Source organism: Aspergillus glaucus (genome assembly GCF_001890805.1).
Source record: "Aspergillus glaucus CBS 516.65 unplaced genomic scaffold ASPGLscaffold_13, whole genome shotgun sequence".
Lineage (NCBI taxonomy): Eukaryota > Fungi > Ascomycota > Eurotiomycetes > Eurotiales > Aspergillaceae > Aspergillus > Aspergillus glaucus.
The window spans coordinates 278720-305538 of NW_019170465.1; the positions used below are offsets into that span (position 1 = coordinate 278720).

Below are 26819 nucleotides of genomic sequence, written 5' to 3' on the forward strand. Positions count from 1 at the left end.
CCGTCATATCCTTTCGGCTCTTCAGGTTTACAACAAAATAAAACGACTAGGAGTATTCTCTATGGAATGCACGCCCAATAACCATACGCCTAATCTCACTCGTCCCAGCACCGATCTCATATAACTTCGCATCCCGAAGCAATCTTCCAGCAGGAACTTCATTGATATAACCAGTGCCACCCATGAGTTGAATAGCATCCAGGGCACATTCCGTAGCTCTCTCTGCAGCGTACAGAATAGCACCCGCGCAGTCCTGGGTTCGGATTTTGAATTCTGGAGACGAAGCACTGTTGTCGATCTGTCGTGCTGTGGTGTATGTGTATGCGTGCGATGCAGAGAGCTTGGTGTACATGTCTGCCAGTTTACCCTGGATAAGCTGGTTGTGTGCGATGGGGGATCCGAATTGCTTGCGTTGGTGGGTATAGGGGAGGACGAGGTCAAGGGATGCTTGCATGATACTGGATAATCTGTCAGCATATCGGTTTCGACAAAGGGGTGGACGTGTTTGGCTTCACTTACCCCAAAGGTCCGGCGCTCAAGACGAGACGCTCAAGGTCAAGGCCCTCCATCAGCACCTTGACGCCCCGGTTGATCTCACCCAAGATGTTCTCTTTGGGCACGAAGACGTTGTCAAAGACGAGCTCTCCTGTGTTGGAGCCACGCATACCCAACTTATCAAGCTTCTGCGCGCATGAGAATCCCTCGGAAGTCGTTTCTACCACGAACGCGGTAATGCCTTTCGATCCTTTTTCCGGCTCTGTCTTAGCGTATACGACGACATAGTCCGCATCGGGACCCTGGGAATTACAAAGGCACATTAGCAATGGTCAAGATATCAAGGTAGAGTTCAATTGGAACTCACATTGGTAATCCACATCTTGGTGCCATTCAACACCCAGCCACCATCAACTTCTTTTGCAGACGTTTTCATACTGACAACATCGGAACCAGCTGAGTGCTCAGACATGGCAAGCGCACCGACCTTCTCGCCTGAAAGGAGACCAGGTAGATATCGTTCTTTCTGTTCGGTAGTTCCGTTTAAAGATAGTTGGTTCACGCAGAGTTGGGAGTGGGCGGCGTAGGATAGGGCAATGCTTCCTGGATACCATCAGAAACAGGTATTTTAAAGCTGACCGCGGGAAGCAAGTACCTGATGCTCTGCTAATCTCTTCCATCACCACGCAGTGAGCCTGGTAGCCCATCCCGAGTCCGCCATATTCTTCGTTTGCGGTTACTCCTAGGAATCTGACGATAGAGTCAGCATCACATTGCCCATAAAATGCTCTATATACATACCCAGCATTACCCAATTTCTTCCACATCTCTGCCGGAAATTCATTCTCTGCGTCTGTCCGAGTCGCAACATCTTCGGGAATCTCACGCCCTGGATTGTGCCATTATCAGCAGGAGATACCAAACCATAGCCTTTCAGCACTGTGAGCACCCACTGGTAAACTCTTGAACTCGTTCCCGGAGCTCTTGCAACTCATCCTCCGTCGGTGCAACGAAGCCTTTCGGATGCTTGGTTGACAGCGGCCGAATTGCGGGGATGCGGTGGAGGAGCGGCTTCCGCGATCTAGATAGGACTCTGGAGGAGCCCCGGAGAGCAAAAGGGAGACTTGATACCGCGGCCATAATGAAGAACAAGGATAGAGTAGATGTTGAATATTAGGCGGAAAAGCATAAAAGGAAAAGAGCATTTATGGCGTCTATGCAGAATGCCGCGGCTAAACGCGGTAATCATCGCCTTCCCCGCAATCCGGGGATGAGCTCCTACAGTAATTTGGTCTTTCACTCTTTATATCCGCTTCTGTGTCCTTACTGTCTTCATCCGAATTTGAACAGTAAGAAGGGCATTTTTCAGCTGGCTCTGGATGTGTCTTAACTAACAAAACACCCCATTCCTATCTCCGCAATGCGTGCTCCCTCTCCGCTTCTTCGGAGCTTTAGCTCCAGAGCAACAGTGCTTCTCCCTCATTCGCAACGGCTACTCCTATCTCGAGCTCCAAGAGCAACAACTATCCAACGAACTGCCAGAAGAACAATTGCCGGTTACACACATCCGCACCATGCCTCTGCAATCTCCGTCCTGCCTACCGCCGTGGACACCTCGTCGTCCGACTTCCGTGAAAACGAGCAACAGATGAAAGAGCTAGTCAGCAAAATGTCTAACCTACACGGTACAATTGCACAGGGGGGACCACAGAAAGCAAAGGATAAACACATTGCCCGTGGGAAAATGCTGCCACGAGATCGGGTTACTTCTTTGATCGACCCCGGCACGTCTTTCTTGGAATTATCTCCTCTGGCAGGTCACGAGATGTACGGGGAGGATGTCCCTGCGGGAGGAATAATTACGGGAATCGGAACTGTGGAGGGTATTACCTGCATGATTGTGGCGAACGACAGCACCGTCAAGGGAGGAACATACTATCCTATCACGGTGAAGAAGCACCTACGCGCGCAAGCCATTGCCCAAGAGAATAAACTCCCATGTCTCTATCTCGTTGATTCCGGAGGTGCCAACCTACCCCACCAGGCGGACGTGTTCCCGGACAAAGAGCACTTTGGACGTATTTTCTTCAACCAGGCGCGAATGAGCTCGTTGGGTATCCCCCAAATATCCGTTGTCATGGGTCCATGTACGGCTGGAGGCGCCTATGTTCCGGCTATGAGCGATGAGACGATCATCGTTGAAAACCAAGGGACTATTTTCCTAGCTGGACCTCCTCTGGTCAAAGCCGCAACAGGTGAAGAGGTCTCCGCAGAGAATCTAGGAGGTGGTCAGCTTCATAGTTCGGTCTCGGGCGTGACGGATTACTTGGCTGTCGACGACGCGCATGCCCTTGTATTGGCTCGGAGATCGGTAGCGAACCTCAACTATCCGCAAACCAGCGTCCCGTCAAAGCTATTCAAGGGCATAGCAATCAAGGAACCACTCTACGACCCGAATGAGCTCGATGGTATTGTCGGAACAAACCTCCGTCGACAGATCCCAGTTCACGAGGTAATCGCTCGCATCGTCGACGGAAGTGAATTCGCAGAGTTCAAGCGCGACTACGGCAGCACGCTCATTACTGGATTTGCCAGAATCTACGGACACCAGGTTGGCATCGTCGCCAACAACGGTATCCTTTTCTCTGAGTCGTCACTGAAAGGAGCCCATTTCATTGAACTATGTGCTCAACGAAAGATCCCCTTACTCTTCCTCCAGAATATCTCTGGCTTCATGGTCGGTGCCGATGCAGAGAAGGGCGGTATCGCAAAGAACGGCGCCAAATTGGTGACTGCAGTTGCTTGTGCCGATGTTCCCAAGTTCACTGTTGTCTTTGGTTCGAGTGCGGGTGCTGGAAACTATGGAATGTGGTAAGTGTCACCAACCCCAGTCTGAGCTCGTTTATACATACATATATTAACTTAACTCAGCGGCCGCGCCTACTCACCTCGCCTTCTCTTCATGTGGCCCAACGCCAAAATCGGTGTCATGGGTTCCGAGCAATTATCCGCCGTGATGGAAGCCGTCGGACGCACCGCAGACCCGGAACTGAAGGCGCGTATTGACCGTGAATCGGAAGCGATCTTCTCCTCTGCAAGGCTCTGGGACGACGGTGTCATTCCTCCGGCGCAGACAAGACGCGTGTTGGGATTGAGTCTGGCGGCTGCGCTGGGTGGTAGAGTTGAGGATGTACAGACGCGGTTTGGGGTCTTCCGGATGTGATGATTCATATGGTACTCTGTACAGGTAGATGTGACAGTAGATATTACCAATTCAACTTACATTGATTGATACAATCGTTTTTTCTAGATTTACATCACAGATAGTAGAACGAAACGAGAACACGAACAAGAACTTTTCCCATTCCATAGACATAAAATAAGCAGGACAGATCAGGTTCGGGCGTGTAGTAAATAAAAACATATATTCTTCCAAAACAGCAACGGAACAAAGGAACGTCAGAATCAGAATGAACATAAATCTATCATATTGAGGTAAATTGGTAGGTAGACGGTTAAATGGTAAAACGTAGACGGCGTATGATATGATTGTATGAGGGTGATGCGTATGATATAAGCGAGTATGGACAAGGTTCGATCGATGGATATTAGTGAAGTGAAAGTAACGATTAGGGGGTTGGTTTGTAGATGTATGGGTGTATGACTGTATGCCGGTGATGATGTGTGCCAACGTGGCGAAGCGATTGAAATGAGATATCAGGATATGTATATGGTTTAAACGGATGAACGATGGTGGAGGATGTGGTTGTTGTATAGGTGTGGATATGGTGGTAGTCGCTTCGAGCAACCTCTATAGGATCACACAGGGTGACCGGCGTCCCGTTTGGCGCTTCTTATCGCGCTTTCGGTCATGACGATTCGGGCCATCCCGTGATCTTAATGCATCGGAAGACTTTCCGTTCCCTTCTGTGTCCTTTCTGATGATTTGCCGGCAGAGGTCAACAAAGACTTCGTTGACGTTGGCTCGTCTACGAGCCGAAGTTTCATAGTAAGGGGCGTTTCCCCAGGTCTGGGAAAGTGCAAATGCGCGAGCACGGGGAACTGCGCGATCTTCCTCGAGGTCAGATTTATTCCCGACGATGACGATAGGGACGTTTTCATCGTCTTTAATTCGGGTGATTTGCTCTCGCAGTTCTGAGAGCTCGTGTAGGGATGACATGCTGGTGATTGAAAATACGAGCAGAAAGCCTTGACCTTGCTTCATGTATAACTCTCTGTGCAATGTCAGTATTGGTGTCACATTACCACATGTCGACGCAAGAGTAAGTGAAACAGGATTTTTACCTCATAGCAGCTGTAAGGCGTGTTAGTGGACATCTAATCAGGTCAACACGAGTGACAAACTTACTGAATTGTTCCGTCCCTGCAGTGTCAAGGCTGTGGGGAGAAGACGTCAGTTAGTGATATGTACACAGGTGGATAACGACTGTCACTTCCACGGGAAGTGGGTCACGGTGCATACATCTCCAGTATACATTGTCGTCCCTGTTGTATGAAGTTAGCAACACAGGACGGAAAGGAGCGATAGTCAACACTTACATCTACTTCCATCTGTTTACGATAGGAATCCTCAATCGTGGGATCATAACTTTCAATCCAGACATTTTGGACGAATTGAGCTGCAAGAAGAATTAGCATGCGAAAGCAATGGGCACAATGAGAATAGGCCACTTCATAAGTAACAGCAAAGACAAAGATGTAAATGAGGGCTACAAACGACAAGGATATACGAACCAGTAAGACAACTTTTCCCAACACCACCTATAGCGCAGAAATAGTGACATTAGCAGGGCGTCACTTTCCTTTTTCTTGAGACGAGCCAGTCAATGCCTACCAGCACCTAGTACAACAATATGATATTCCCGTCTGATATAAATCCAATGATTAGAGTCTATCCTGTAACAAGTATGCGACCATTGAAGGGTCCCGGAGTTCATCGACTTACTGCGGCCTCATTGAGAATAGCAGCGGTGATTTTTCGACTCAGAAAAGAGAAACCAGAAGCCCAGGAAAGGAAAAAAATGTCGGAGTGTAGTGAACAATGTGGGTGTATTATTCCGAGGAAGTATGCCGAGGTATGACTTCGACTGCGAATTGACCAGTGACCGTAATGGAATTGACGTCTCTCGAGAAAGTGTATGATTCCACCGGAACCGCGCGCCAATCCGATTGTATATCGCCTGTTCCGATATGCAATGCAATGTCGCGATCAACGAAGGATCGATTATGTGTGTATCTCGATATCCCGGAGGGGGAAGAATGCCGCCGGTAAAGCAAGGGCAACGACACGCGATCGTTACATCGGTCTTCAGGGCTGACGATCCCCTCGGAGGAATTTGAGTCGACAGAGGCCGCGAACAACGCCTTTATCGGTCGGGGAAAAGGGTCAATTGGTTCAAGACAGCGACGGGAGGCAAAATGGTGGTGGTGGTTGGTTGTTTCGACGGGAAGGAGCGATTGCTCTCTCGACAGATTGATGTCAACAGATCGGGCCAAGTTCCGCGGAGGCTAAAACTGAATCAGGTTTGGGAGTCGGTCTGCAGGAGAAAGCCACCACAATACACTCACAAAGAAGAGCACAGTCCAATTCAGGGACAGCAACAAAAATAAGCAAAAGAAAAAGAAAAAGAAGACGACAATAGTACCCCCTCGTGATGGTGAGGACGAAGGGAACTGGGATAGGACTGGGCACGACGGTCGTTGGGCGGCGGTGAGAAGCGTCGAATTTTGTGCGGACACAGACGGGCGATCCAATATCCGCGAGCAAACCTTAACGGCCAGCAAAAACGCGCGAAGAGCCACGGAGTTTTCCCAATCAGAGAAAGAATGTTGTCGGTCCTGCTGGTGCTTGGAGATCGCCCGGGTTAGTCCGCTTTGCGTGCTGCAGCAGGAAGTGTGACCAGTTGGCAATGTGCCCATCGGGGGTTCAGGGGAATGCTTTTCTTCTCCATGATAATGATGTGACTATCGTGATGGAATGGACATCGCTCTTGGCTTTTTTCCGGGAATATTCCAGCTCCTATCTCGTTGGAGGGAGCTCTCCGGGAAAAGACCGACATTTTGCCCATACGCTGGCTTGAGCGGGAGGATTGACCACTCATTTCAAAACGAAAACGAGGAAGTACGATGGGAATACGATGGGAATATAAAAAGAACGGAGCAGAGAAGGAAATAAAGCGTCACTTACCGCAACAGTTCCTTTTCTCCAGGTAAGTAGACTAAATCACGATGAACAGAGAATCTTTCTCTTTGTCTCCCTCACTCGATACGGGCTATTCGCATTTAAGAGAGTCGAGAGTCAGTCCGATGGAAAGAAACAGGGCAGATGTGAAGTACTCTGTCTTCCCGGGTCGAGACATCATCTGCAGTACCATTTCTGATGCAATACCACCTACATAACCATCGCTTAGCGGTTGTACAGCCCAGATCCATATGCTCTATTCTCTCTCCTTTGCTTTTTTCTTCTTCCCTTCTACACACACCCGAGTTAGACCTTGAATCAGGCCTTGAAACATGTGCAAGTCATTGACCATTGGATACCGTTTATACGTCACCGGGGCTCTGTTACCTATCAACTCTGCAATCCATCCTGTAGGCCCATCGGTACATTTACCCAGTCCAGTCGAAATTCATCCTAGCCAAGCATGGATGCGTCTGGATCTTTCGGTTCGTTCTTTTTTCTCTTTTTATTTTTCATTTATTTCTTCGGGGAAGCGGTAGCCCAACTATCGACAAATTGCATGCGCATCCCCAGGTTGGACGAGGATGGAACCTTTGGTACGGGTACAGATACGAGTGAACATTTATGTTTGATGCTATCTACCAAACATCCCTACCCTGCGACCACATGCCAACCGGTCTGGGGTGTGGTTGTGGTAGTGGTTGTGGTTGTGGTTGAGATACATACCCCAGCATTCCACTGAGTTCCAGACCCAATTGACATTCCGATTCGTAATCCTGCAGAACTGAGTAACTGAGAGATAAATACAAATACCAAAGACAAGCACTCCCACAGCCAATGCGCTATTGAAATTTCGTACTCCGTACAACAACAGCAAGGGAGGGGGGACGGGCCGGTTGCGCACTGTGCGCCGTCCACGGCTGTGGTTGATGCTTGATGCCCAATGTGTCCGAGCTCCTACGGGATATATCGACTATCGCTATCAATAGGTTAGTGCTAGGGTGTTAGTTGAGCTCGGTTAAGAAGAAAAGGTCAGAGGTCAAAGTCACATGGGTATAGCTATTATATTCCGGCTCCGAGGTCCTTGTTGGGTAGCTGTCGCTAAGCGAAATATGACTTTAGATATCTATATATAGCCTACGGAGAGGAGGCAAGATATACCCGAATATCACGACATGTTCTGATATGATTTACGCGGCATGGCTTGTGTACCACGCGAGTAAGTACTAGGTACACCGTAGATCTATTCAATAACCACAAGAGCAGTAAGTATCATGCAGTATCTAACACCGGGTCCCGACGTATGTACATTTCCAGGGAATCCCAAGTAGAATTCCAATAATCCCGAAATCCGGAAAAAGCAAGAAATATCAGTAAATTATGGACAAATGCCTAGAAGCGGATAGGAGCATAGATCAGTGAGTGGCCTTAACACCCTTGTCAGAATGGCCATTGATATCAGGATTAGCATGACTACGGGCCTTCACTTCAATGGGTCCGTTAGACGATACACCACTGCGGATACTGTGCCGCTCGAGTGCCTCAAAGACATCACCAAAAACTTGCTTGTCAACATCATTGGCCCACAAAAAGTCGAGATGTTCGTATGTGGGAATCGGTTTCGCAACAGTTCCCCTCGGCAGTCCATTAAGCATTGAATCGATATCAACGAGACTGTCGCTATCTCCGTAGAGCAGAACGATCGGTGTCTTGATGTTCTTGATGGGGTATTTGACGGGCTTGTAGAACCGCGCCGTGGCCACAAGACTCAAAGGAGACTGAAGTTCGTCGTCGTAGAATTGGAAACTGCGGTTCCGGATGATTTGGAACCAGTGAACCACTGACTTCGTGCTGGTGAAGGAGAAAAGGTGGAAATATGCGGCTAGTTTCTGATATAGGTGGATGTTCTTGCATCTCCAGTTGAAGAGTACTGATAGCGACGAATCCATGATCCAGACGAAGAGCGGTGGGTAGAGGATGCTTTGCCACATTGTTGTAGAGCTAAGAACGCTGCGTCGACCGAAGAGGAGGAACAGAAAGATTGGAGAGGCTTTCATCAAAGAGTCCACGATGCGGTTCGACAGACCCGAGGGCGCCATTGCGGGCGCCAGCGCCACGAAGACGTCGCATTTCTGGTTCAGCGTCGGGTGGATAGAAAGAGCAGCAAACGCCTGTGCGGTTCCTTGCGAAAATCCAATATACGACAGCGAAGGCTGTTCCGTCACCTTAAGAACATACTCGATACTGTCGGGGACATCGTAAAAGGCGAACTGATCGATCGAGAAATCCCAGAACTCATTCGCTAACGGTGAGTGCTTGACCGACTTTTTCGAATACTTGTTTCCCCGGTTATTTCCCAGCCACACATCATATCCTCTTTCTACCAGTTGGAAGGGTAGGCATCGTTGCTCGTCCGTCAGGCAGACCCAAACCTCGCTGCACATGAGAAGTCCATGGTGCAGATAGGCGACCTTCTTGCGGGTACTCCCTTCGCCCTGATTTACCCTGGTCCCTTCTTCTCCTTTCCGATACGCTAAGCGATGGAGGCCCAGTAGATATCCATCATTGGTCTGGACGATGTGTTCCTCGGCTTCGTAACCGAACAGTGCGCAGATATCCGCAAAGTCCGAGGCCTGCGCAATTGAAGTGGCAAAGTTGTTCTTTTTGTCGCGTGTGTCTTTCTCGGGAGCAACAAGGGCCGTGAAGATTCGTTTCGATCGATTGTAGAAGAAGCGAATGACCGGATCAGCTGTAGTCTTCTAATCAGCCCCTTTTCTCAATGCCTCAGGAGAAACCATAACAAATGCTCCCAAAGACACAATCCAGGCGCAAAACGCGACATGGCCTACTCACGAAGACAGAATGTGATAAGATGAATGATCCATCCTGAAAACATCAAAATAAAAGACCCAATGAGAGCGAGATATTCAGACCAATACAGTCTGCCAATCACTGGTACTCGCGCCATGGCGAGGGTTTCGAGAAGTAGGCGTCGCGCACTCTTTTAGCCAAACTAGACGAGATTCGCAGAGCAATTAATATAGTCAATCACCATAATGCGACCAAGCAAAACAAGGACAGCGAAGTTGAAGCTTGACCGCAGGCATTTTCCATGATGTAACTGGGTAACAGTCTTTGTCCCATGTGATTTATGATTATCTAATCCGGGGAAAGGCACATTTTGCCGCAGAACCAATGATTATGTTTCCGTTTGGGAGAAACACCGCTATCCAAGAACAAGTCAGCACTATACCAACACAATGCCCAGTTCCTGCAGAGATATCAGTACGTCATTCCACCCCTCCCTGGAAATCAGTGTCTTTGAGAGGAAGATCTGCCTACCCACCATTGCCGGATGACCGCAAACATGACCCGATCAGCACTCTAACATGTCCTCGTGATTGATTGATAGGAGACGCCCTGGCGCAATGCCTCCAAGAATCCGATTGCATCATGGTCCAGCGCCATAGTCCGAGAGAATGTCTGAGTTCGCCATTGGCCGAAGAATTGCCCACGAAATGTCAACAGTTGCGGAAAGGTTTCAGCGAGTGCAAGTACGTTAGAGACACCCGGTCATGAGTTGAACGATAATACAAAGAAAGCCGGATCTCTAACTCAATGCTATTATCACAGACGTGGGATGATCGATATGCGCAAACGATTCCGTGGAAACCAACCGATCGCCCTGTCAAAAGAAATCGAAGGCGGGAAATCCAACAAGCCCCAGCAGATGTACGCCGGTAAGCCGGCGTTCGAGACGGTCAAAGAAATCAGCGGGGATGAAGTCCAGATGGATCCGGAGAAGACGAGGGGTTTATAAGCGAGGGGATTCGATTTCCGACAGTGGTTTTTCTTTTTTCTTCTTTTTTTTGTTGCACTTGATATATCTTGTGTTTTCTGGCATGGGTTGGAGTTTTCACTGGGATAGTTGACGGTATTATAGAGATGCGTGTACGATATCAGGGTTTTATTACGCAGGGATTGTACATAACAAATATATTCCCCTCAGGTGCTCTACTTACATACGGTTTCCCCGAAAAGGACCAAAGACTTGATATATGATACCAGCTCGTTCGCTTTGGCACAAGATTTTCATTTTAAACATGTACTTTATACTGGATGTTACATAGCTTACTGCGTCTTCTTGTTCTTAGCCGCAGCAGGAGATGGCTCAGAGTAGAGCCATACAACAACAAAGAGAAGGAATCCGCCAATCACAGACCAGAGACCTCCGATCCAGACCCATCCGCCGCTAATTCTCCAGCTGCGGGGGTACTCGTCGTGCGCGTAATGGCGGACGGTAACTTCGTGCTTCTCCTCGATGTTGGTGAAGAAGGGACGCTTGTAGTTGACACGGAAGGAGAAGATTCCATGCTGGTCAGGAATGGTGAAGCGCGTGCTGTACACAGTGCTGGTTTCCGTTCGGAGGGACGGTTGGAGAGTGAGGCGGTGGAAAGGCGAGAGCATGGTGAATTCGAGCTGCAGAGCATCCTCGCCGGGAACCTCGAAGGGAACGTATCTGTCGTTAACGTACTCGGAGACCTCGATGCTAAAGACCTGCAAAAGATTCACCATCAGTATTGCCAATCACATAGATAGAGAGCACAACTTACAGTCTCGTTCTTGATACGGTAGAGAGAGGGGTTCAACTGCTCGGAAGTGATCTCTCCTTCCTCAGCAAGGTGGTGCTCGATCTTTCCAACCTTCAGCACACCGGTCTCCTTGAAGGTCCACGATGTCAATTGCTTCGCAAACTCCTGGTTGGCCGTCTTGGCTTCCTTCTTGTCCTTAGGCGCCTTGACACTAGCCGAGAACCACTTATCCTCCAAGCTTTCCACAGATCCCAGAACAGCAAAGCGAGCTGAGTTTCTGGCTTGCATGGCCGAAACAAGAGCCAGCTGAGAGCCAGTTGCCGAGACATCTTCCGGAGTGAACGATTCCTCCTTGGGGTTGTAGCTGTACGAGGTAACCGGAGCCCGTAGGATAGGAGTGACGATGTTGCTGGAGTCTCCGAGAGTCTGCGGGATAGCCCTAGGGAGAGCTAGGACGCCTTCGCCGTCAAAGAAGGCCTTAGTGTCGGGTCTCAACTGGCCCGGTCTTTGGAGAAGCAGGACGTCGTGCTTTTCCGATGCGGAGACAGTGTCGTAGTTGAAGTGGTCGAGAACGATGGACGAACGGTCGTTAGACAGGTGGAGGTCGAATTCCAGCAATAGCGAGCTGATGGCGCTTGGTGTTGTAGTCTTGCCGGAGAGGGCGAGGAGGACGTTGCCGTCTTTGTTCATGAAGTCGATGATGTTCTTGGCGCTCAAGGAAGGTCCAAAGCCTGCGACCACGATTCAATTAGATACGAGTTATCTTTAATTCCATGATTCGGTAAAGTCGTCCAACCTTTCGATTTGGGAGGGAGGATAAGTAGGTGGTCGTAAGCCTTCTCGCCATGTTGGAACAGAGAGAATTTGCTGTTCTTGGGCGATTCGAACGAGATTGTGTATCCGCGAGCTATCACAATATTATCAGCATCAATTCCAACCCAATATTCCACAAAACTCACCTTGCAGGTCGCTCCAGAAGCTGGAATAGAGCTCCTTCTCAGCCGCTTCCTCGAGAATCACCACTAAACGATTGCCCGAGCTACTCAAGGCGTGGACAACCGCCAAAAAGCAGAACAGAAGAAAAGAAAGACACCACCGCATCTTGCAATATCTTGCGCAGCGAGGGGTGGGTATAAAACAGAAAACGAATTTCAATAAAAAGAGAGAGAGTAGTTGTCGACGACAGCTGTATCGATACTAGAACGGGCGACGTGTTGCGAGACGGAGCGCCAAGACCGCCTGCGCCTGTCGTCACTTTCCCATTTCCACCTCCAAACCTCCGTTCCCAATCTTCCCCTCTCCGTCGCAAACTTCGCCCTGCTGCTGTCCCCCTCAACAACGCTCGCTCCGGTGGGATAATTTATCGCGTGTGATCTGCTTCAACTCAATTGATCACACATACTCTCCGTTTCCTCGAATTCCCGCGAAAGAAGCCGGGGGAAAAAAAAGGAACCTTCGAATTCCGAAATCTCCCCATACAACCGGTCACAATGTCGAACCCTCATTTCTGGTCGAGTCCTCTCCGTTACCTCCGCTGGGCCTCGCACGAGAAGCCCGCTATCTTCTACGCCATGGTCCTTGGTTGCTCCGGCCCGGTTTCGCTGGTCGCCCTCCCTCCGATCCGTCGGTTCTTCGGTGATGTTGACCCGCAGCCTATTCCTCTGACATATCCCAGTAAGGACGACCTTTTCTTCTCTTCTTGATACCTGTGCCCGGTGCTTCCTTTATTCGAGTCATTCATGATCATGGTTGTGCGTTTCCGAATGGGTGCTAACATATTCCGTTTCTGCAAAATTTAGTCCCGCAAGGACCCCGATCGATCCCGCAAGGCTACGATGACCAGTAAAGACAATAAATAAAAAGGGAATGAAGGAGATGTGTGCATTGTCGTGTGAAGTTATATCCGGATTTGCTTTTACTGTGTATTTAACTCGGAGTCTTTGAGAGACCAAACCCTGGGAATCGAGCATTGTCGTCACTTACGATATCAAATCCTTCTTCCTTTCGTGTTCTCGACTTTATTCTTCTATTAGGGCATGTCTATCATGTCCCTACGGTGCTACTTGTGGGGGCACAATTTGCAGTCTCCGCGGGGACGGTAGGCAAGCTGCAAGCGCTGCTATGTATTTGTACATGGGCCTCGATAGGGATTTATCATAAACCAGACGAATCACATTCTATTCAAAAACAAATTACATTTCCAATTCAATATCTGACTGTAAAAGACATAACAAAGCGAATGCCCATAGCCATCCATAGCTACAGACGTTCAACTGCCCAATGGCTCCATGGATAAAATAAAGCAAACAGAAACCAAATACGAAAAACATAAAACCTTCCAAATAAGGAAGTACCGGGTGCCTTTTCGACTGTACACTGAACCTGTTATGCCCAGCCAGTTACAATGACTAGACATTGAACATCGTGGAGTGCCTCGGATGCGCCGTACCAACCATGTTTCGGCAAATGTCAGCCACCGGGATTGGCTAGAACGTCGAATATTCAACAAAACAATTCTCTCCATAAACACAACCAAACGTATTACCATGTTTGTTTAAAGCCCTTTCAACCCAATTGAAAAGGCGTAACACTCGAAGTGCCCCTCCCGGGCCCCAACGCGGACATGAATCACGGATTCATCAACCAGCCAAACTGGGAATCCATAAATGAAGGATTCGTTTGGCTTGTCAAGAAACTCTCGGTATTGCCATAATTGACATTAGGCACCAAATGGAGGTGTCCAGGTTGATAGAGATTGTCTGATGGAGTTGGGTACCCCAGAGTGCCTGGATATATATCCATGTTGTTGAAGTCCGGGATGTGACTATGAGCAGATTGCGTGGTGCTGCCGCTACTATAGTTGACAGCTTCCTGCGTTGCAAAACACATCTTGCCTTCGTCGACTTTCACAAAAGCTTCACCTTGTCCATCGCTTTCGCTTGCGAGGTCATCTTCCTCTTCCTCGTTATTCCAAGGCAGATCCTCCTCATCAACGCGACAGCAGGTCAGATGAGGAAGTTCATCAAAGGTGTATCTACTATTGTTGACGAGAAGCTCATCGACAAAAGACCTTATTTCTTCCTTCAACTCCCGCACCTTCGCCTCAAACATAGCACGCCCCCTGGTACTCATTGGAAACTTCAGATTGAAGTAATTCATTTCCTGAGACGTGAGGTAAACATCCGCAGCCCCGATCTTGCGATAGAGAGCTGCACCTCCATCGTCAGCGACGTAGTTACGGCGCTGCACGATCGAGTGGCTGAACCACTGGCGGAAGAAACAGATGGCCATCCACATGTAGATGTTGTTTGCGTAGGACGCACAGCTTAGGTTACCGCCTGTGCGGCAGTGCAAAGATTCGGGGTAGTGACAGAGGATGCGGCTTTCGACGGTCTTCTTTCTCAGAACGAGCTCTTGGTGTTTCTTCAGACAGAGGTCACGAGTGTAGGGTTCGAGGAGATTGATAGTCGTTGCGTTCAAGGCTTTCCATGTACCCACGAGATGAATCACGGCTTCTTGGTAGATCACGGCGGAGCGCATTCGTATTCCCAGGTTAGCCCAAATGGCCGGGTGCCAGAAAATGGAATGGTAGATCAACCGATCGAGGCGCAAGAGCGCAGTCTCTAGGGCTCTCATGACCTCCGAGCTAACCCGTATATCATCTGCCATTTGCACGAGATCCTTGGCTTCCAGGACTATTGACTGTGAATCCACACTCTGGAGTAAGGGATCCATATTGTAGATTATCCTGAACATGCTTGCCCAGCGTTTGCGAAGTGTCTCGGGCCAAACGATACCGATACGTGACATCGCTTTTTCAAGTTGCCGGTTGTAGCTCTCGAATGTCTGCATTTGTATCCTCGTTATTATATTGTTCCATTCACAATGCCCGAGAGCCTTGAATATAGAGACTTACTTGAAATGTGAAGATACCTTTGTCATGCAATGTTGATGGGGCAAGTACCAACCGGGTCGCGCCTAGCTGTCCAGGCTCATTGATCCTGGCACAAGCGGCCTCAAAGAAGCGCGATTTGCTTCCCAGAACCGACGCATGTAGATTGTACATATCGGGGTTTATAAGGATGTTGAAGTTCCCGTCGTCAAACAGGGGAAAACCTATCACGCTGGCCATTTCGACTCTGGGGCAATACTCCAAGGTGTATCTCGAGGTTCTGGAATGTATGACAAGAGAAGAATCCTTTGTAAAAGCCAGATAGACAAGATGGCGAAAGAAGAGGGGCACATAATGGATATGTTCACGTCCATCGTTGAAGAAGTTGTGAATGACTCAAAATGGTAGGTGAGGGAAGAAAACCTGGCAACTGAGGAAAATTGATGCAATATGTTAGGCTTTGCACTTGCATTATATTTGGATTGAACTGCTAAAGCAGCAACAAAGGTCAATGAATGCTTCTGGACAAGATATAATCGAGCCGCTACAAAGACCACCCCGATAATTAGTCCTTGTATTATGAATGGTCTAGGAAGATCCTTCGACTCACTGTTGAGTCGTCTCCAGGATGCCGCAAAGCGTCATGTTATACCCAACAAGGTAAGCCACGGTATGAGCTAGTTATCTGATGACTCTTTGCATCAATGACTCATGTTTTGAATCAAGGAAGGACATGAAGAAGATACGTCTTTAGTCGAGTGGACAAGATATCGATTAAGCCAACTTCAATAAATCTATAACCTGTCTCCCAGGAAAACGATAACGCCAGATATGCTTATCTACATGGAATCTGTAGGCAGGACGATTGTATTATCGGAGCACTGGCTGATGCACATTAAATCAGCGGGATGCCTCCGAGCAATTTCAGAATTGTAGTGAAATATCCAGAATAACTCCTCTCGACCCAGAGCAAAACAAGACAGAAATGAGATGCGCAGCATAAGGAAAAAAGCCAGTACACCGTAGAAACAGACGGAAGAGAGTATAATCGAACTATCCAGAAATCGCAAAGTTTTGAAGAGAAAGACCACAAATTCATAATCCATCACACACAATAAACCTTCGAGGACAATCGTAATTATAGGAATGGAGACCATAATATCGGGGCAAATAGACGCAGTATCCCTTGGTAGTGGCCAAGAACATGGATTGTCAACAATAGTAGATCAAAAACAGATTCAAGGACATCCGTATCCAAGTGGCACATTGCGATTTATTGGTTTCCCAGGCGTACATGGAGTCCCAAAGGAGCCTCTTCTCACGGTCCGGCCATGGTACTCCTGGGCAACGGGGTATAAAAGAATTGCTCTTTTGACATTTTTGTTCAAACGAAGAATTATAAAAAGAAAGAATCAAAGAAAAAAAAAAAAAAAAAAAAAAATCAACTTTCCCGGAACGTCAAACTATGAGGTCCATGGAAGTACGAATCCTTTACCGGGCACGGTTATCTCTTGCCGGCTGTGGCCTATTGCGGTCCGAATATGTCGACTCCGGAGTGTATCTTAATCCCATTCCAGGCATGCGAGGGTCAGCGGCTGTGGTAGCCGGGTAGTTCACTCCAGTGGTAATAGGGGAATACTCCGTCTCGGTCTCATAGCCAGGCCCGGGATATGTTCTGGGAGCATTGTTCCATCCACCATCATAGCCGTAACCGGAACTTGTGTACTTGTATGACGGGTGGATCTCAGCAGAAACTGCAGGTTGAGCTGACGTGGTGAAGGGAGGAATTTGCTGCTGCGAAGGGAACTGATTCTGACCAGGCGCGAAAGGCGAATGTGAGTGGGTGGTGGAGTGAGTGGAGTGGTTGGAGTGGTTGGAGTGGGTAGCAGGATACGACGTCGGAGTAGAATGTGTGGAATAAGGAGGAGTCTGCGCCTGCCCGTATGGGTTTGTAGCATACGATTCCATGTATTGTTGGGGTGGAGGAGCACTGTAGGTGGGAGGTGGAGATGGACCAGTTGATGAGCGCGCCTCATGGATTGGCGCAGATGTACCATAGCTTGCCGGAGGAACAGAAGTACCATAACTTGGCGCCGGAGGAACAGACGCACCATGCCCGTAAGTTGGCGGAAGCACATTAGGACCTTGGTGAGGCAGAGGGTATTCTTGCTGCATATGATAATCATTATGGTAGTAGTGACCCCGTGGGTGGCCTTGATCTTTCCGGCGCATTACATCTGCCTCCCAGCGAGAAGAGTCCGCTTTGAGGTCAGCAATCATTTCCTACACGAAAGCATGCATTAGTATTCAATTTTTGATAGGAAGAAAAAAGGAGCATGCGGGTTCCTGCGAGTAACTTACAGATGTGAGATTCCGATAAGCCCGGATGAAGTAGCCTTGACAGCCCTGTTCAATCAAGTCAGTATACCATCCTGGGGATCTAGCTGTCTTTTATGAAATGAGGATATGGAGGACGGACATTGTGATTTCCAGGTCTTACGAGCGCATCATTTCCAAGGTAGCGACAAATGTCTGCTTGAATGACTTCCCGGCTGATACCATCCCCAGGGATGAAGTATTCATTTTGACGCCCAGACATCTTGATAATCCAGAAGGGTAAAGTCTCCGGTGGTAAGGTATTAAGCCACAGCGGATCCAAGTGGCAACAATGAAATCCGGAACGGGAGGTCCACAACCACGGTTCCAAAGTATGGAGAAATGACGACCGGTTTGTTTTGAAGAAGCAAGAACAGAATAATAGATCTATTGACTGCGTCCAGGGAACTCCAAGGCTGATATGAAGGCTAATCCGAGATTTGTTCTCCTTTTCTGGTCCTCGAAACAAGCACAAAATGCAGAAAACGAAGACAGGCGAAAGAAAAACAAAGTATCCGGATCCAAAAGACGGGCTAATCTGATCTTATCTCCGACCAGCAATAGAATAGTCCTCGGGAGGGTGTTGTCCACGGTGGTATAGCAAGGGTCCAGAGCAAGTGTCCTTTTCCGGGTGGTATTTCCTAGCAACAGAAAAATCTGCCAGTATGGGCCGCACAGACGGTGAACAGCGGGTTGTCCAAGGAATCAATCAATTGAAATCACGATCGACGGCTCAGGGCGAGCAAAGAAACGATGAAGGATCTTAGGAGCGAGAGAACGAGGGAAAGATCCTAGATCGTATGGGTAGAACTGTTCCTATTTTCGGATGAAAACTGTTCTTATTCTCCAGCACTTTCACACTCGTACACACGGATAATATTCTTCTGCGAATAGAACGCAAACAAGAGAATAAATAGGGGATAAGTGAAGAAGACGAAAAGATGCGGGAGAGATGATGGAGAAAAAGAGTAATATAGAAGAGAAGAAAGAGAAAGGAAAAGAGAGAGAGGAGGGAGAGAGAGACCGGGGGAAAAGCAGATAAGAAGAGAGTGAGAGGGGGCAAAACCAAAGGCTGTGGGTAGGCCTGTGCTGATTGGCCGGACAGGCGGTTGGGCCGGTCTCTTTCTTGGGCTCTTCTGAAAAAGGTCCGCTGCCACTATGGGATTTTTTATTTTCTATTTTATTTTTATTTTCTATATTTTTTTCTTCTTTTCTTACGAGGACAAAGTGGTATGATCTCTGGTCTGAGAGGAAAAAAATAAAAATAAAAATCACGTTCAAGGAGGGAAGAGAAATTCTATGTATGGTGGATACTAACGCAACGTACTGTGTCTGTACGGAGTACATACAGATCGGATGCAGTCAAAAAAGGAACACCATCCACCCATATCTGCACAAGAGTCAGAGTCAGGCATGATTTCTGAAGACGGCTATGACTGAATGTCCAGACCGACAGGCAGACTCGTGAAGATCACCGCGGTATTGCGCTGCGATCAAGAGAGAAAACCCTCCACTAGGATGGGTAGCCTCACTGTCTAAAGCTTCAACATCATTGGCAGACGTTACTATTCGCTGGAGTTACTCCATACGCAATATGGATACGCGGAACCACTAGGCTAAGGAAGACGGAGTGGTACTTACTCCGTACCATGTACGGAGCAGAAGTAGTACATATGCACTTTGATACTCCCGAGTACGGTGTGCACATCCTTTAACGGTGGCCAAATCCCCGGACCAATCCGTGAACAACAGACTCGAAATCTGACAATCATTCATGGAGGGTGTGAGATCACATCACGCATCACTGGGTAGGAGGATGAGACAGGATGAGACGCCGATTTCCCGATTTCCACACACTCTCTCAGCAGACGAACTTTTGCCACTAACGGGGCCAAATGGCACTGTGTAAGGCTACCTGCATGAAAAAGAAACCAAAGAACCGCTTTACTCGCGTCAAAACTCGGGGCCAATGAAGATTTTGTATTCGGTTGGGCATGAATGCGTGTGTCTGTGTTTTGGCCGCTTAAGCTGACTAACTTTTACCTGTTTGGGACATGGTACGGTTGGGCATCCATCCACCGTCCATCATCCAATTATTTTCCGAAATACACGATCGCTCACCTACGTCCCCGTTCCAGGTGGACAGTCTGGAAAACCTCTTTTCTTTCAGTTGCGGTGGCCGTCTGTGGCTGGAGGAATCATGACGATGATGACAGACATGATCAAAGCGTCCAAGGTTTCCATCTTCTATCATCACGTCGTTTTCCTCGCTCAATGAAATTCTTCCAGGTGGCCTCGCTTCTTTTGCATGGTCTGTCATTCTAGCCCGGTCTGTACCGGGGGGAATTCCTGCATTACTCCGTACATCGATCTTACTCGTCGTACTTGACAGCGTCACCATCATCGTACATGGAAACCCTGCTGCTGCTGCTGTTCTGCTTGGCTCAATATGAGCGAAGCGCTTGATCTTACTCCATCGTCTACCCGCCCTAATGCTATGGGTAATAATGAATGGCTGGCTGAGAAGCTGCAGCCTGCTGCCGTATGCACCAAACCGACACCAGTCACGAGCAAGGAAGCTACAAAGAAAGAAATAGAATGCATATTTGTCCTGGGCCATAGTCGAAAGCCCCGTCAGCATTCGTTATCTCCATATGATTCTCGCAAAGTACTCCATATTAACGGACCCATCCATAGTACACGGAGTACTCCGTGGATACAGCATGATACCCTGCATTATGTTACAGGGACGGTCTCATGATTCAAATGGGAAGGTCGACGACGTGCTGCCTTCCGCTCGGATCCAAGATATTCTCGCAGTTGCTACGTGGGTTCGATTTGTTGGACACAAGGTATCATTATTCTTAGCAACCAAGTGGAGGTTTCTTTTTTCGTTCTGCATTCCAGAAAGCAGGCCAGAAGATGGATTTGGTTACCGGGTACCGGGATTGCGCCAATGCGCTAATGAGCAAGCTACACCCTGTTCTCAGCATTTTGTGACTATGGATTCCATAGCTTCGATATGCATCTTGGAGTATCTTAGCAAGCTCGAACATGAATTTTCTCAAGCCTCAAAAGTCACGGGTTTCAAAATGTAGATACGACTGTAGAACTAACTAACTAGTTAGTTACTCCGTACACTGCTGAGCTAACCGTTTTTGGCCGAACCATGGTCGGCGTGTGGCTTTCGCCGAGTTCGATCTCGACTTTTGCACCCTTCAGTAAAAATCCGCAAGTCGAACAACGCACTTCCAAGAAAATCCGCCAAGCTCATGCCTTTATAAAACCATGCGGGCCCGATTCTGCTCGCCAGTATGTCGCGTTCGCCTACTACCTCCCCGAGACCATCGCCGCCGCTGGAAGACAACCCCGAACCCTCGATAGACCATCCTCGTCCTTCGCGCTACGCCTACAAACAACTAAAGCTTCTACAACAGAGCTCAACGGCAACACCGCTCCGTGTCATCGCGCACATTGATCTCGATGCCTTCTACGCGCAATGCGAAATGGTCCGTTTGGGGACGCCGCGGGAGACACCCCTCGCGGTTCGCCAGTGGGATTCGTTGATCGCTGTTAATTATCCGGCTCGGGACTCTGGTATAACTAGAATGATTTCAGCGGCTGAGGCGAAGAAGCTCTGTCCGGTTGTTGTGCTACAGCATGTTGCGACGTTTAGAGAAGGCGAGGGCGGGAAGTGGGCGTATAGGGAGGACGCGTTTAAGAATATTGGGATGGATAAGGTGTCCTTGGATCCGTACCGGGCTGAATCGCGCAAGGTTCTTGCGGTGATGAAGGACGAGGTGTCTAGGTGGCATGCGGCTGTGACCAGTGAAAACGGCGCTGGGACCGAGACGTCAGCACCACCCTTCAAGGTTCAGACGCAGCTCCCCAGTGTTGAAAAAGCGAGTATTGACGAAGTGTTCATCGACCTATCGCCGTTGGTATTTGGTGCTTTGTTGCAGAGGTACCCTGAGTTACAGGCTGGATCCCTTGGTGAAGACTGGGGAGCACCGTTACCTTGTCCCCCGATAACAGCGCTGGAATGGAACGCTGAGGACTTCCTGGTCGATTTGGACGTAAACGAAACCGAAGTCGATGATCCAGATTGGGATGATATTGCAATGCTGATAGGCTCTGAGATAATACGGTCTGTTCGCACCGCTGTTTGGAACCATCTCAGTTATACTTGCTCTGCTGGTGTCGCTAGAAACAAAATGATGGCCAAGTTAGGGAGCGGCTGTAACAAGCCCAATAAACAAACCGTGGTTCGAAATCGTGCCGTTCAAAATTTCCTGGGCGGGTTCAAATTCACCAAGATCCGAATGCTGGGTGGCAAGCTGGGAGACCAGGTTGTTGCTCATTTTGGAACGGAGCAGCTTAGTGACCTGCTGAGCGCATCACTCGAGCAGTTTCGATCCAAGCTAGATGATGGTACGGCCAACTGGCTCTACGGCATTATTCGCGGCGAGGACAGAAGTGAGGTCAATTCACGGACCCAAATGAAGTCCATGTTATCCGCAAAGTCATTCAGACCAAGTATCAACTCTGTAGAGCAGGCAGAGAAGTGGCTACGCATTTTTGCAGCTGATATCTACAACCGCCTTGTTGAAGATGGCGTGCTTGAAAACAGACGCCGTCCAAAGACCGTCACTCTGCACCATAAACAGGGTGCTCAGGTCCGCTCTCGTCAGATCCCGATTCCTGGCGCGAAGCCTGTTGATGAGGCTACTCTGTTTGACCTTGGCAACACCTTGCTACGGCAGGTTATTGAGGATGCTAGCGCATGGCCATGTGCGAACCTGTCGTTGAGCGTTGGCGCATTCGAAGACGGGGTCACCAAAAACCGTGCTATTGATGGGTTTCTGCTCCGTGGGGAGCAAGCCAAGACGAATGCGGGCTATTCCATGAGGGATGTCGAAACAGGGGATATGGCAGAGGAGCAACCCCTCAATGTGAAACGAAGAAAAGTTGAAGAAAACGGCATCAGGCGCTTTTTCGCTAGCCCCTCAGCTGCTGATTCTGAAGTCCCCTCAAACGAGCAACCGCAACCTAAAGCTTCGGGGTCAACGAACTCGACAGAAGCAGCTCCGCAGGCAATTCGCGATGGCGTGCCGAATTCCGGGCCCGAGGGTTCTTTAAACTCGCCAGACGACGTTCTGCCTGGTTTCTATCTCTGTGACAACTGCAACCAACCGATTTCGGAAGATGACAGGACTGAACATGACGATTGGCATTTTGCAAAAGAGCTGGAAATGCAGGAAAGAGAAACAGCGAGAGCCTCTGTCTCGCTGCCACGTCCGTCGAACCCTCTCTCGAATACTAATGCCCGTAGCCGAGGTGGTCGCAACAGCCGTAGCAGCAACAAGACAGAAAAGGGACAAACGCGGCTTACATTTGGGTAGCATGCGTATGTTTTAAGTCTTAACAAAGCACACTTTGATTGTCTCTACAGTATCCTAGTAACCAGTCCTGTTACTCCGACGCTCCGTGCTACTTTCCGTATGCATGTAAATGATGCTAGGGCTGAGCCCACCGTTTCCCGAAATAGTACCAATGCCGATCTAATGTGGTTAGCGCGTACCCGAAATAGGCATGGAATGAAGTTCTTTCAGCTCGCCCCCATCTTGACCCCTTTATTATGTACTCGGTACGTTCGGAATCTATGGCAGCTGGATAAGCCATGGATACTGTGCTTTCTCCTGGCTCTGTAGACTGACTGCAAAGGAATTAGCTTTTCCTGTCGAGGACTGAAGTGCACTCGTTGAATTAGCCGGGCGGACGGATTTAGACCATCGGAAGATTTTCAGCCTACTTTACGTACTGACCTCGGGGGAAGAGACCAACGGAAAGGCAAAAAAAAAAAAAAAAAAAAAAAAAGAGACCGCATACGCTCTAGGGCTTTTCAATATGGACCACATTTTCATCAACATCAAAGAACCTGGCGACGCTCTGCAGCTCGCTAAAAAGTCCACCGTTCGATCGCATGTCGCTCGCCGTCAATGGCAGGCTCATACTGCAGCGAACAAGGACCGGAAAAGGAAGAGGGAGGAGTACCTCCCATTACGAATCGAGCTGGATTGCTCAGGCTCAGGGTTGATGAACAATGTACAACCACCACAACCGTTGATAGTGCCGGAGGGTGAAGAGGAGAATCATACAGCTCAAGCCCAATATACAGGCCAAACTACTACTGCTGCTTCCTTCATGCTGCCCTCTATACCAATGATGATAGGTGGTCTACGTGTCGATCCATTCCGATCATATCCCATCGAGTTCAAGCCGCTCCTCCCATGGCTCGTGGATCACTGTATGTCGCAGCACCCCCATGTACAACTTGCCCATCGAAGCTGACAAGAGCAAAAGACCTAGTAAGCATGGCCGTCGACATCCCTGAACTAGACCAGCCCGGAAACCGCGGCCTGCTTCGCACACGATGGTTTCCCCTCGTGATGACCGAACCGAGTCTTTTCCTGGTAATCATGTTGATCGCAGCATCACACTACGCGTCCGTGCAACACAACACCACCGAACTTAGACTCAACCTCCTCAGTATGCGTGGCGAAGCCGTACAGGCCATCAACCAGTCCCTCGCCAAACAACACGGGACGATAAACGACGCCTTAGTCGGTGCAATAGCCAAAATGGCCAGCTATGAGGCCATGTTTGGTAACGTGGGCACATACGGTGTGCACATGCAGGGTCTGCATCAGATTGTGAATATTCGGGGCGGACTCGATGGGCTTGGGCTGGGAGGGTTGTTGCAGAGGATTGTGGTTTGGATCGATCGGAATGGTGCGTTTCTGAACGGTTCGACGTTGTATTTTCCAGGGGCGACATTTGTCCATGGGCAGCCGCTGCCGGATCCTAATCCGGGGCATTTTCTTGGTGCTTCGTAACCGTGACTCGACGAGGGGGAAGGTTTGAGAGACGAGGGAAGCTAGGATCGAAGGGCGTCGGCGTTTGGTCCATTCTATTGTAACTTCGGGGTTAGCATGAGGGTTTCGGACTTTAGCGGATCTCGATTTGAGCGACAATTGTGTGAAAATATTTGGGGGAAATAGGAATCCTGGACAGAAACACAGGGTCCCTTTGTATATATGGAGTGTAGGATGGGCCCGGAGTACGAGATCACATTGAGCATTGACTCCTCTGTATGCTCCAATAATGCAAAATACCCATTCAAGTTAACACTTTTGAAGCTAATAAATGCAGCTGATGGTATTTTATTTCTACCATACCAAAAACAGTTACCACTTTTACAGTCACGGCATCATCGACACTCCGCTAATAAGTGGCGCCCCACTATTTACCAGATCGGGATAACGCATTCTGAGCTTCTCCACTCCCGTGTCCATGGATTGGGATTTGCATACTTCGAAAGTGATATACTATTCAGGTAGGTGGTATACTTGGAGATGCACATGCACCGATCTTCGACAATGATCTCTCTCCTTGGGGTCTCTTCAGGGGGGGGGGTTTCAGGAATGGACAGCGTGATTCTGAACATAAATAAGAGAAACCCTCCAGGTGGACGGGGGTCTTCCACTTCATCCTCACCACTCTTATCACATCAACCTTCACAATTCGTCTCTTATCTCTTCCCAATACATCACAGCAATGTCTCTCCAAGGCCAAGTCGCTCTCATCACCGGCGGCGCGAAGAACCTCGGCGCCGCAACCGCCCGCGAACTAGCCAACACCGGCGCATCCCTCGCCCTCCACTACAACTCGCCCAGCAGCAAGAACGACGCCGCCCAGCTCGAGTCGGAGCTCAAGCAAAAACACTCCTCTGTCAAGGTGGCTTTTTACCAGGCCGATCTAACGAGCGCTGGTGCCGTGGAGAAACTGTTCCAGGATGTGCTGAAGGACTTTGGGAAGATTGATATTGTTGTGAATAATGTGGGCAAGGTGTTGAAGAAGCCTATTACGGAGATTAGTGAAGGGGAGTATGATGAGATGTTTGCGTATGTTTCCTCTGTCTTTCTGATGTTTGGCCTGCGTTGGGTGCTGACTGGGATTGCACAGGATCAATTCCAAGGCTGCGTTCTTTATCCTGAAAGAAGCTGCCAAACATGTTTCGGATGGTGGAAAGATCATTTCGGTTGTAACTGCGCTGCTGGGTGCTTTTACCGGTTTCTATACCTCCTATGCTGGTAGCAAGGCTCCAGTTGAGCACTTTACTCGGTACGTCGCCAAGCGAACAGTTCATCATGCTATGCATATACTGACCATTGCAGCGGCGTGTGCAAGGAACTCCAACCCCGTCGCATCAGCGTCAACAACGTCGCCCCCGGTCCCATGGACACCCGTAAGTCCACCCTATGTCTCGCGTATACGGCGCATAACTAACACAACGTGCCAGCCTTCTTCTACCCCCAGGAATCCCCCGAAGCCGTCGAATTCCACAAATCCAACGGCCTAGAAGGCCGTCTCACCGAAGTCACCGACATCGCCCCAATAATCAGATTCCTGTGCACGGAGGGCGGATGGATCACGGGCCAAACACTCTTCGCGAACGGAGGTTACACGACTCGGTAGAAGTGCTTGCTGGTGAGGACGTGGGCTGTGTACACGGGACGTGCCGGAATTTATATATCTATGGCAGTTATGGTAATGATGATTCGTTAATGAGAATGAGCGAAATGAAATTTTAACCAATAAATTTGAAGATCCAAGTATATCTGCCCGAATCCGTACCCAATGGCCAATGTATGGGACTGATCGGTCGGGGAACCATGGCTCAGGCAAACTGCTCCGAGACTTAGCTATTGACAAACATTGATAAGTATAAAAGTGTCAGAACGCGACATATAAGACAGTTTTTCGTATATTCTTCCGCATTCTCTGCCAGATACTCATTGTGATTCAGAAGGTCAGACTCTGTTTTGATTCCGTCTGAACGTGACATCAGCCGCGGGGTTGGCCGATCGTCTGAGTTTTGTGCGAGAATTCTGTTTTTCTTCAACTCTCTCCTTTTCTTGCTTGACAAGGCCTGAGGACTGAATTGTCGTTTTTCTTTCCTACGCTGCTAGACTCTGTCTAGTTGGATATCCCTTGTTACAGTAAGGGTCTTCTCCCATAACACCGGCAACCTAGCTAACGATTCACCGGTTTTTCATCCCACCAGAGACCAGGGTCCTCCAACACCCCGAGCACGAGCACAACCACAAAATCACCACCAAAATGCCCCGCCGCGCCCCCCGCGACTACTACTCCGAAGAAGAAGAAATCTACGAAGCCCCCCGCCGCCAAAAACGCCCAA

General features: G+C 49.0%; 14 protein-coding genes across 14 annotated transcripts; 6 read left to right on the forward strand and 8 right to left on the reverse strand.

The window, feature by feature from the left end:
* Nucleotides 1–46: 46 nt before the first annotated feature.
* On the reverse strand, nucleotides 47–1635 carry ASPGLDRAFT_36511 (isovaleryl-CoA dehydrogenase; the record flags this gene model as incomplete). The annotated part of the gene is made up of 6 exons (XM_022544699.1): nucleotides 47–458; nucleotides 520–797; nucleotides 863–1098; nucleotides 1151–1245; nucleotides 1297–1384; nucleotides 1449–1635. The coding sequence occupies 6 exons, from the start codon at nucleotides 1633–1635 to the stop codon at nucleotides 47–49; spliced, it is 1296 nt and encodes a 431-aa protein (XP_022399742.1).
* Nucleotides 1636–1915: 280 nt separating this feature from the next.
* Nucleotides 1916–3718, forward strand: ASPGLDRAFT_26659 (putative 3-methylcrotonyl-CoA carboxylase, beta subunit (MccB); the record flags this gene model as incomplete). Its single annotated transcript, XM_022543584.1, has 2 exons — nucleotides 1916–3366; nucleotides 3427–3718. 2 exons carry the CDS (start codon nucleotides 1916–1918, stop codon nucleotides 3716–3718), a joined length of 1743 nt encoding a protein of 580 aa, XP_022399743.1.
* Nucleotides 3719–4306: 588 nt separating this feature from the next.
* Nucleotides 4307–5472, reverse strand: ASPGLDRAFT_26660 (putative RAS small monomeric GTPase (Rsr1); the record flags this gene model as incomplete). Its single annotated transcript, XM_022543585.1, has 7 exons — nucleotides 4307–4730; nucleotides 4801–4810; nucleotides 4865–4893; nucleotides 4979–5001; nucleotides 5056–5135; nucleotides 5351–5412; nucleotides 5462–5472. 7 exons carry the CDS (start codon nucleotides 5470–5472, stop codon nucleotides 4307–4309), a joined length of 639 nt encoding a protein of 212 aa, XP_022399744.1.
* Nucleotides 5473–8112: 2640 nt separating this feature from the next.
* On the reverse strand, nucleotides 8113–9665 carry ASPGLDRAFT_129120 (sterol esterase; the record flags this gene model as incomplete). The annotated part of the gene is made up of 2 exons (XM_022540860.1): nucleotides 8113–9446; nucleotides 9551–9665. 2 exons carry the CDS (start codon nucleotides 9663–9665, stop codon nucleotides 8113–8115), a joined length of 1449 nt encoding a protein of 482 aa, XP_022399745.1.
* ASPGLDRAFT_449616 (PET191 family protein) lies at nucleotides 9538–10894 on the forward strand. The gene is made up of 3 exons (XM_022546132.1): nucleotides 9538–9982; nucleotides 10110–10251; nucleotides 10331–10894. Exons 1-3 carry the CDS (start codon nucleotides 9958–9960, stop codon nucleotides 10515–10517), a joined length of 354 nt encoding a protein of 117 aa, XP_022399746.1. The 5' UTR covers nucleotides 9538–9957; the 3' UTR covers nucleotides 10518–10894.
* Nucleotides 10829–12390, reverse strand: ASPGLDRAFT_128624 (dolichyl-diphosphooligosaccharide-protein glycotransferase; the record flags this gene model as incomplete). The annotated part of the gene is made up of 4 exons (XM_022540819.1): nucleotides 10829–11254; nucleotides 11311–12020; nucleotides 12086–12196; nucleotides 12249–12390. 4 exons carry the CDS (start codon nucleotides 12388–12390, stop codon nucleotides 10829–10831), a joined length of 1389 nt encoding a protein of 462 aa, XP_022399747.1.
* Nucleotides 12391–12625: 235 nt separating this feature from the next.
* On the forward strand, nucleotides 12626–13456 carry ASPGLDRAFT_48406 (NADH:ubiquinone oxidoreductase subunit NDUFA3). The gene is made up of 2 exons (XM_022546890.1): nucleotides 12626–12963; nucleotides 13089–13456. The coding sequence occupies exons 1-2, from the start codon at nucleotides 12780–12782 to the stop codon at nucleotides 13133–13135; spliced, it is 231 nt and encodes a 76-aa protein (XP_022399748.1). The 5' UTR covers nucleotides 12626–12779; the 3' UTR covers nucleotides 13136–13456.
* A 33-nt stretch (nucleotides 13457–13489) lies between these two features.
* Nucleotides 13490–15421, reverse strand: ASPGLDRAFT_83063 (uncharacterized protein; the record flags this gene model as incomplete). Its single annotated transcript, XM_022550201.1, has 2 exons — nucleotides 13490–15135; nucleotides 15206–15421. The coding sequence occupies 2 exons, from the start codon at nucleotides 15419–15421 to the stop codon at nucleotides 13918–13920; spliced, it is 1434 nt and encodes a 477-aa protein (XP_022399749.1). The 3' UTR covers nucleotides 13490–13917.
* Nucleotides 15422–16505: 1084 nt separating this feature from the next.
* On the reverse strand, nucleotides 16506–17879 carry ASPGLDRAFT_450508 (putative transcription factor RfeG). The gene is made up of 3 exons (XM_022546154.1): nucleotides 17661–17879; nucleotides 17543–17587; nucleotides 16506–17464 (listed from the first exon to the last, which is right to left on the reverse strand). Exons 1-3 carry the CDS (start codon nucleotides 17778–17780, stop codon nucleotides 16673–16675), a joined length of 957 nt encoding a protein of 318 aa, XP_022399750.1. The 5' UTR covers nucleotides 17781–17879; the 3' UTR covers nucleotides 16506–16672.
* Nucleotides 17880–17997: 118 nt separating this feature from the next.
* On the reverse strand, nucleotides 17998–19036 carry ASPGLDRAFT_452008 (uncharacterized protein). The gene is made up of 2 exons (XM_022546188.1): nucleotides 18101–19036; nucleotides 17998–18043 (listed from the first exon to the last, which is right to left on the reverse strand). Exon 1 carries the CDS (start codon nucleotides 18902–18904, stop codon nucleotides 18413–18415), a length of 492 nt encoding a protein of 163 aa, XP_022399751.1. The 5' UTR covers nucleotides 18905–19036; the 3' UTR covers nucleotides 17998–18043; nucleotides 18101–18412.
* Nucleotides 19037–19311: 275 nt separating this feature from the next.
* Nucleotides 19312–20462, reverse strand: ASPGLDRAFT_451275 (uncharacterized protein). Its single transcript, XM_022546169.1, has one exon. The coding sequence runs from the start codon at nucleotides 20196–20198 to the stop codon at nucleotides 19590–19592; it is 609 nt and encodes a 202-aa protein (XP_022399752.1). The 5' UTR covers nucleotides 20199–20462; the 3' UTR covers nucleotides 19312–19589.
* Nucleotides 20463–20717: 255 nt separating this feature from the next.
* On the forward strand, nucleotides 20718–23091 carry ASPGLDRAFT_48412 (DNA-directed DNA polymerase eta). Its single transcript, XM_022546891.1, has one exon. The coding sequence runs from the start codon at nucleotides 20872–20874 to the stop codon at nucleotides 22957–22959; it is 2088 nt and encodes a 695-aa protein (XP_022399753.1). The 5' UTR covers nucleotides 20718–20871; the 3' UTR covers nucleotides 22960–23091.
* Nucleotides 23092–23446: 355 nt separating this feature from the next.
* ASPGLDRAFT_48416 (uncharacterized protein) lies at nucleotides 23447–24933 on the forward strand. The gene is made up of 3 exons (XM_022546892.1): nucleotides 23447–23864; nucleotides 23921–24708; nucleotides 24770–24933. The coding sequence occupies exons 1-2, from the start codon at nucleotides 23465–23467 to the stop codon at nucleotides 24451–24453; spliced, it is 933 nt and encodes a 310-aa protein (XP_022399754.1). The 5' UTR covers nucleotides 23447–23464; the 3' UTR covers nucleotides 24454–24708; nucleotides 24770–24933.
* A 94-nt stretch (nucleotides 24934–25027) lies between these two features.
* ASPGLDRAFT_48417 (uncharacterized protein) lies at nucleotides 25028–26133 on the forward strand. Its single transcript, XM_022546893.1, has 4 exons — nucleotides 25028–25521; nucleotides 25583–25741; nucleotides 25795–25865; nucleotides 25920–26133. The coding sequence occupies exons 1-4, from the start codon at nucleotides 25175–25177 to the stop codon at nucleotides 26093–26095; spliced, it is 753 nt and encodes a 250-aa protein (XP_022399755.1). The 5' UTR covers nucleotides 25028–25174; the 3' UTR covers nucleotides 26096–26133.
* The last annotated feature ends 686 nt before the right edge of the window (nucleotides 26134–26819 follow it).

What these genes read in the sequence shown, in the direction of transcription:
- ASPGLDRAFT_449616 (XM_022546132.1), top strand. Translation starts at nt 9,958, where the DNA reads ATGCCCAGTTCCTGCAGAGATATCA. An exon ending in CAGTTCCTGCAGAGATATCA is followed by an intron (nt 9,983 to 10,109) that starts GTACGTCATTCC and finishes ATTGATTGATAG; the next exon opens with GAGACGCCCTGGCGCAATGC. An exon ending in AAAGGTTTCAGCGAGTGCAA is followed by an intron (nt 10,252 to 10,330) that starts GTACGTTAGAGA and finishes CTATTATCACAG; the next exon opens with ACGTGGGATGATCGATATGC.
- ASPGLDRAFT_48406 (XM_022546890.1), top strand. Translation starts at nt 12,780, where the DNA reads ATGTCGAACCCTCATTTCTGGTCGAGTCCTCTCCGTTACCTCCGCTGG. An exon ending in TATTCCTCTGACATATCCCA is followed by an intron (nt 12,964 to 13,088) that starts GTAAGGACGACC and finishes TGCAAAATTTAG; the next exon opens with TCCCGCAAGGACCCCGATCG.
- ASPGLDRAFT_450508 (XM_022546154.1), bottom strand. Translation starts at nt 17,780, where the DNA reads ATGTCTGGGCGTCAAAATGAATACTTCATCCCTGGGGATGGTATCAGC. An exon ending in TAAGACCTGGAAATCACAAT is followed by an intron (nt 17,588 to 17,660) that starts GTCCGTCCTCCA and finishes TTGATTGAACAG; the next exon opens with GGCTGTCAAGGCTACTTCAT. An exon ending in CTTATCGGAATCTCACATCT is followed by an intron (nt 17,465 to 17,542) that starts GTAAGTTACTCG and finishes GCTTTCGTGTAG; the next exon opens with GAAATGATTGCTGACCTCAA.
- ASPGLDRAFT_452008 (XM_022546188.1), bottom strand. Translation starts at nt 18,904, where the DNA reads ATGTACTCCGTACAGACACAGTACGTTGCGTTAGTATCCACCATACAT.
- ASPGLDRAFT_451275 (XM_022546169.1), bottom strand. Translation starts at nt 20,198, where the DNA reads ATGCTGACGGGGCTTTCGACTATGGCCCAGGACAAATATGCATTCTAT.
- ASPGLDRAFT_48412 (XM_022546891.1), top strand. Translation starts at nt 20,872, where the DNA reads ATGTCGCGTTCGCCTACTACCTCCCCGAGACCATCGCCGCCGCTGGAA.
- ASPGLDRAFT_48416 (XM_022546892.1), top strand. Translation starts at nt 23,465, where the DNA reads ATGGACCACATTTTCATCAACATCAAAGAACCTGGCGACGCTCTGCAG. An exon ending in CCCATGGCTCGTGGATCACT is followed by an intron (nt 23,865 to 23,920) that starts GTATGTCGCAGC and finishes CAAGAGCAAAAG; the next exon opens with ACCTAGTAAGCATGGCCGTC.
- ASPGLDRAFT_48417 (XM_022546893.1), top strand. Translation starts at nt 25,175, where the DNA reads ATGTCTCTCCAAGGCCAAGTCGCTCTCATCACCGGCGGCGCGAAGAAC. An exon ending in GAGTATGATGAGATGTTTGC is followed by an intron (nt 25,522 to 25,582) that starts GTATGTTTCCTC and finishes GGGATTGCACAG; the next exon opens with GATCAATTCCAAGGCTGCGT. An exon ending in CCCCGGTCCCATGGACACCC is followed by an intron (nt 25,866 to 25,919) that starts GTAAGTCCACCC and finishes ACAACGTGCCAG; the next exon opens with CCTTCTTCTACCCCCAGGAA.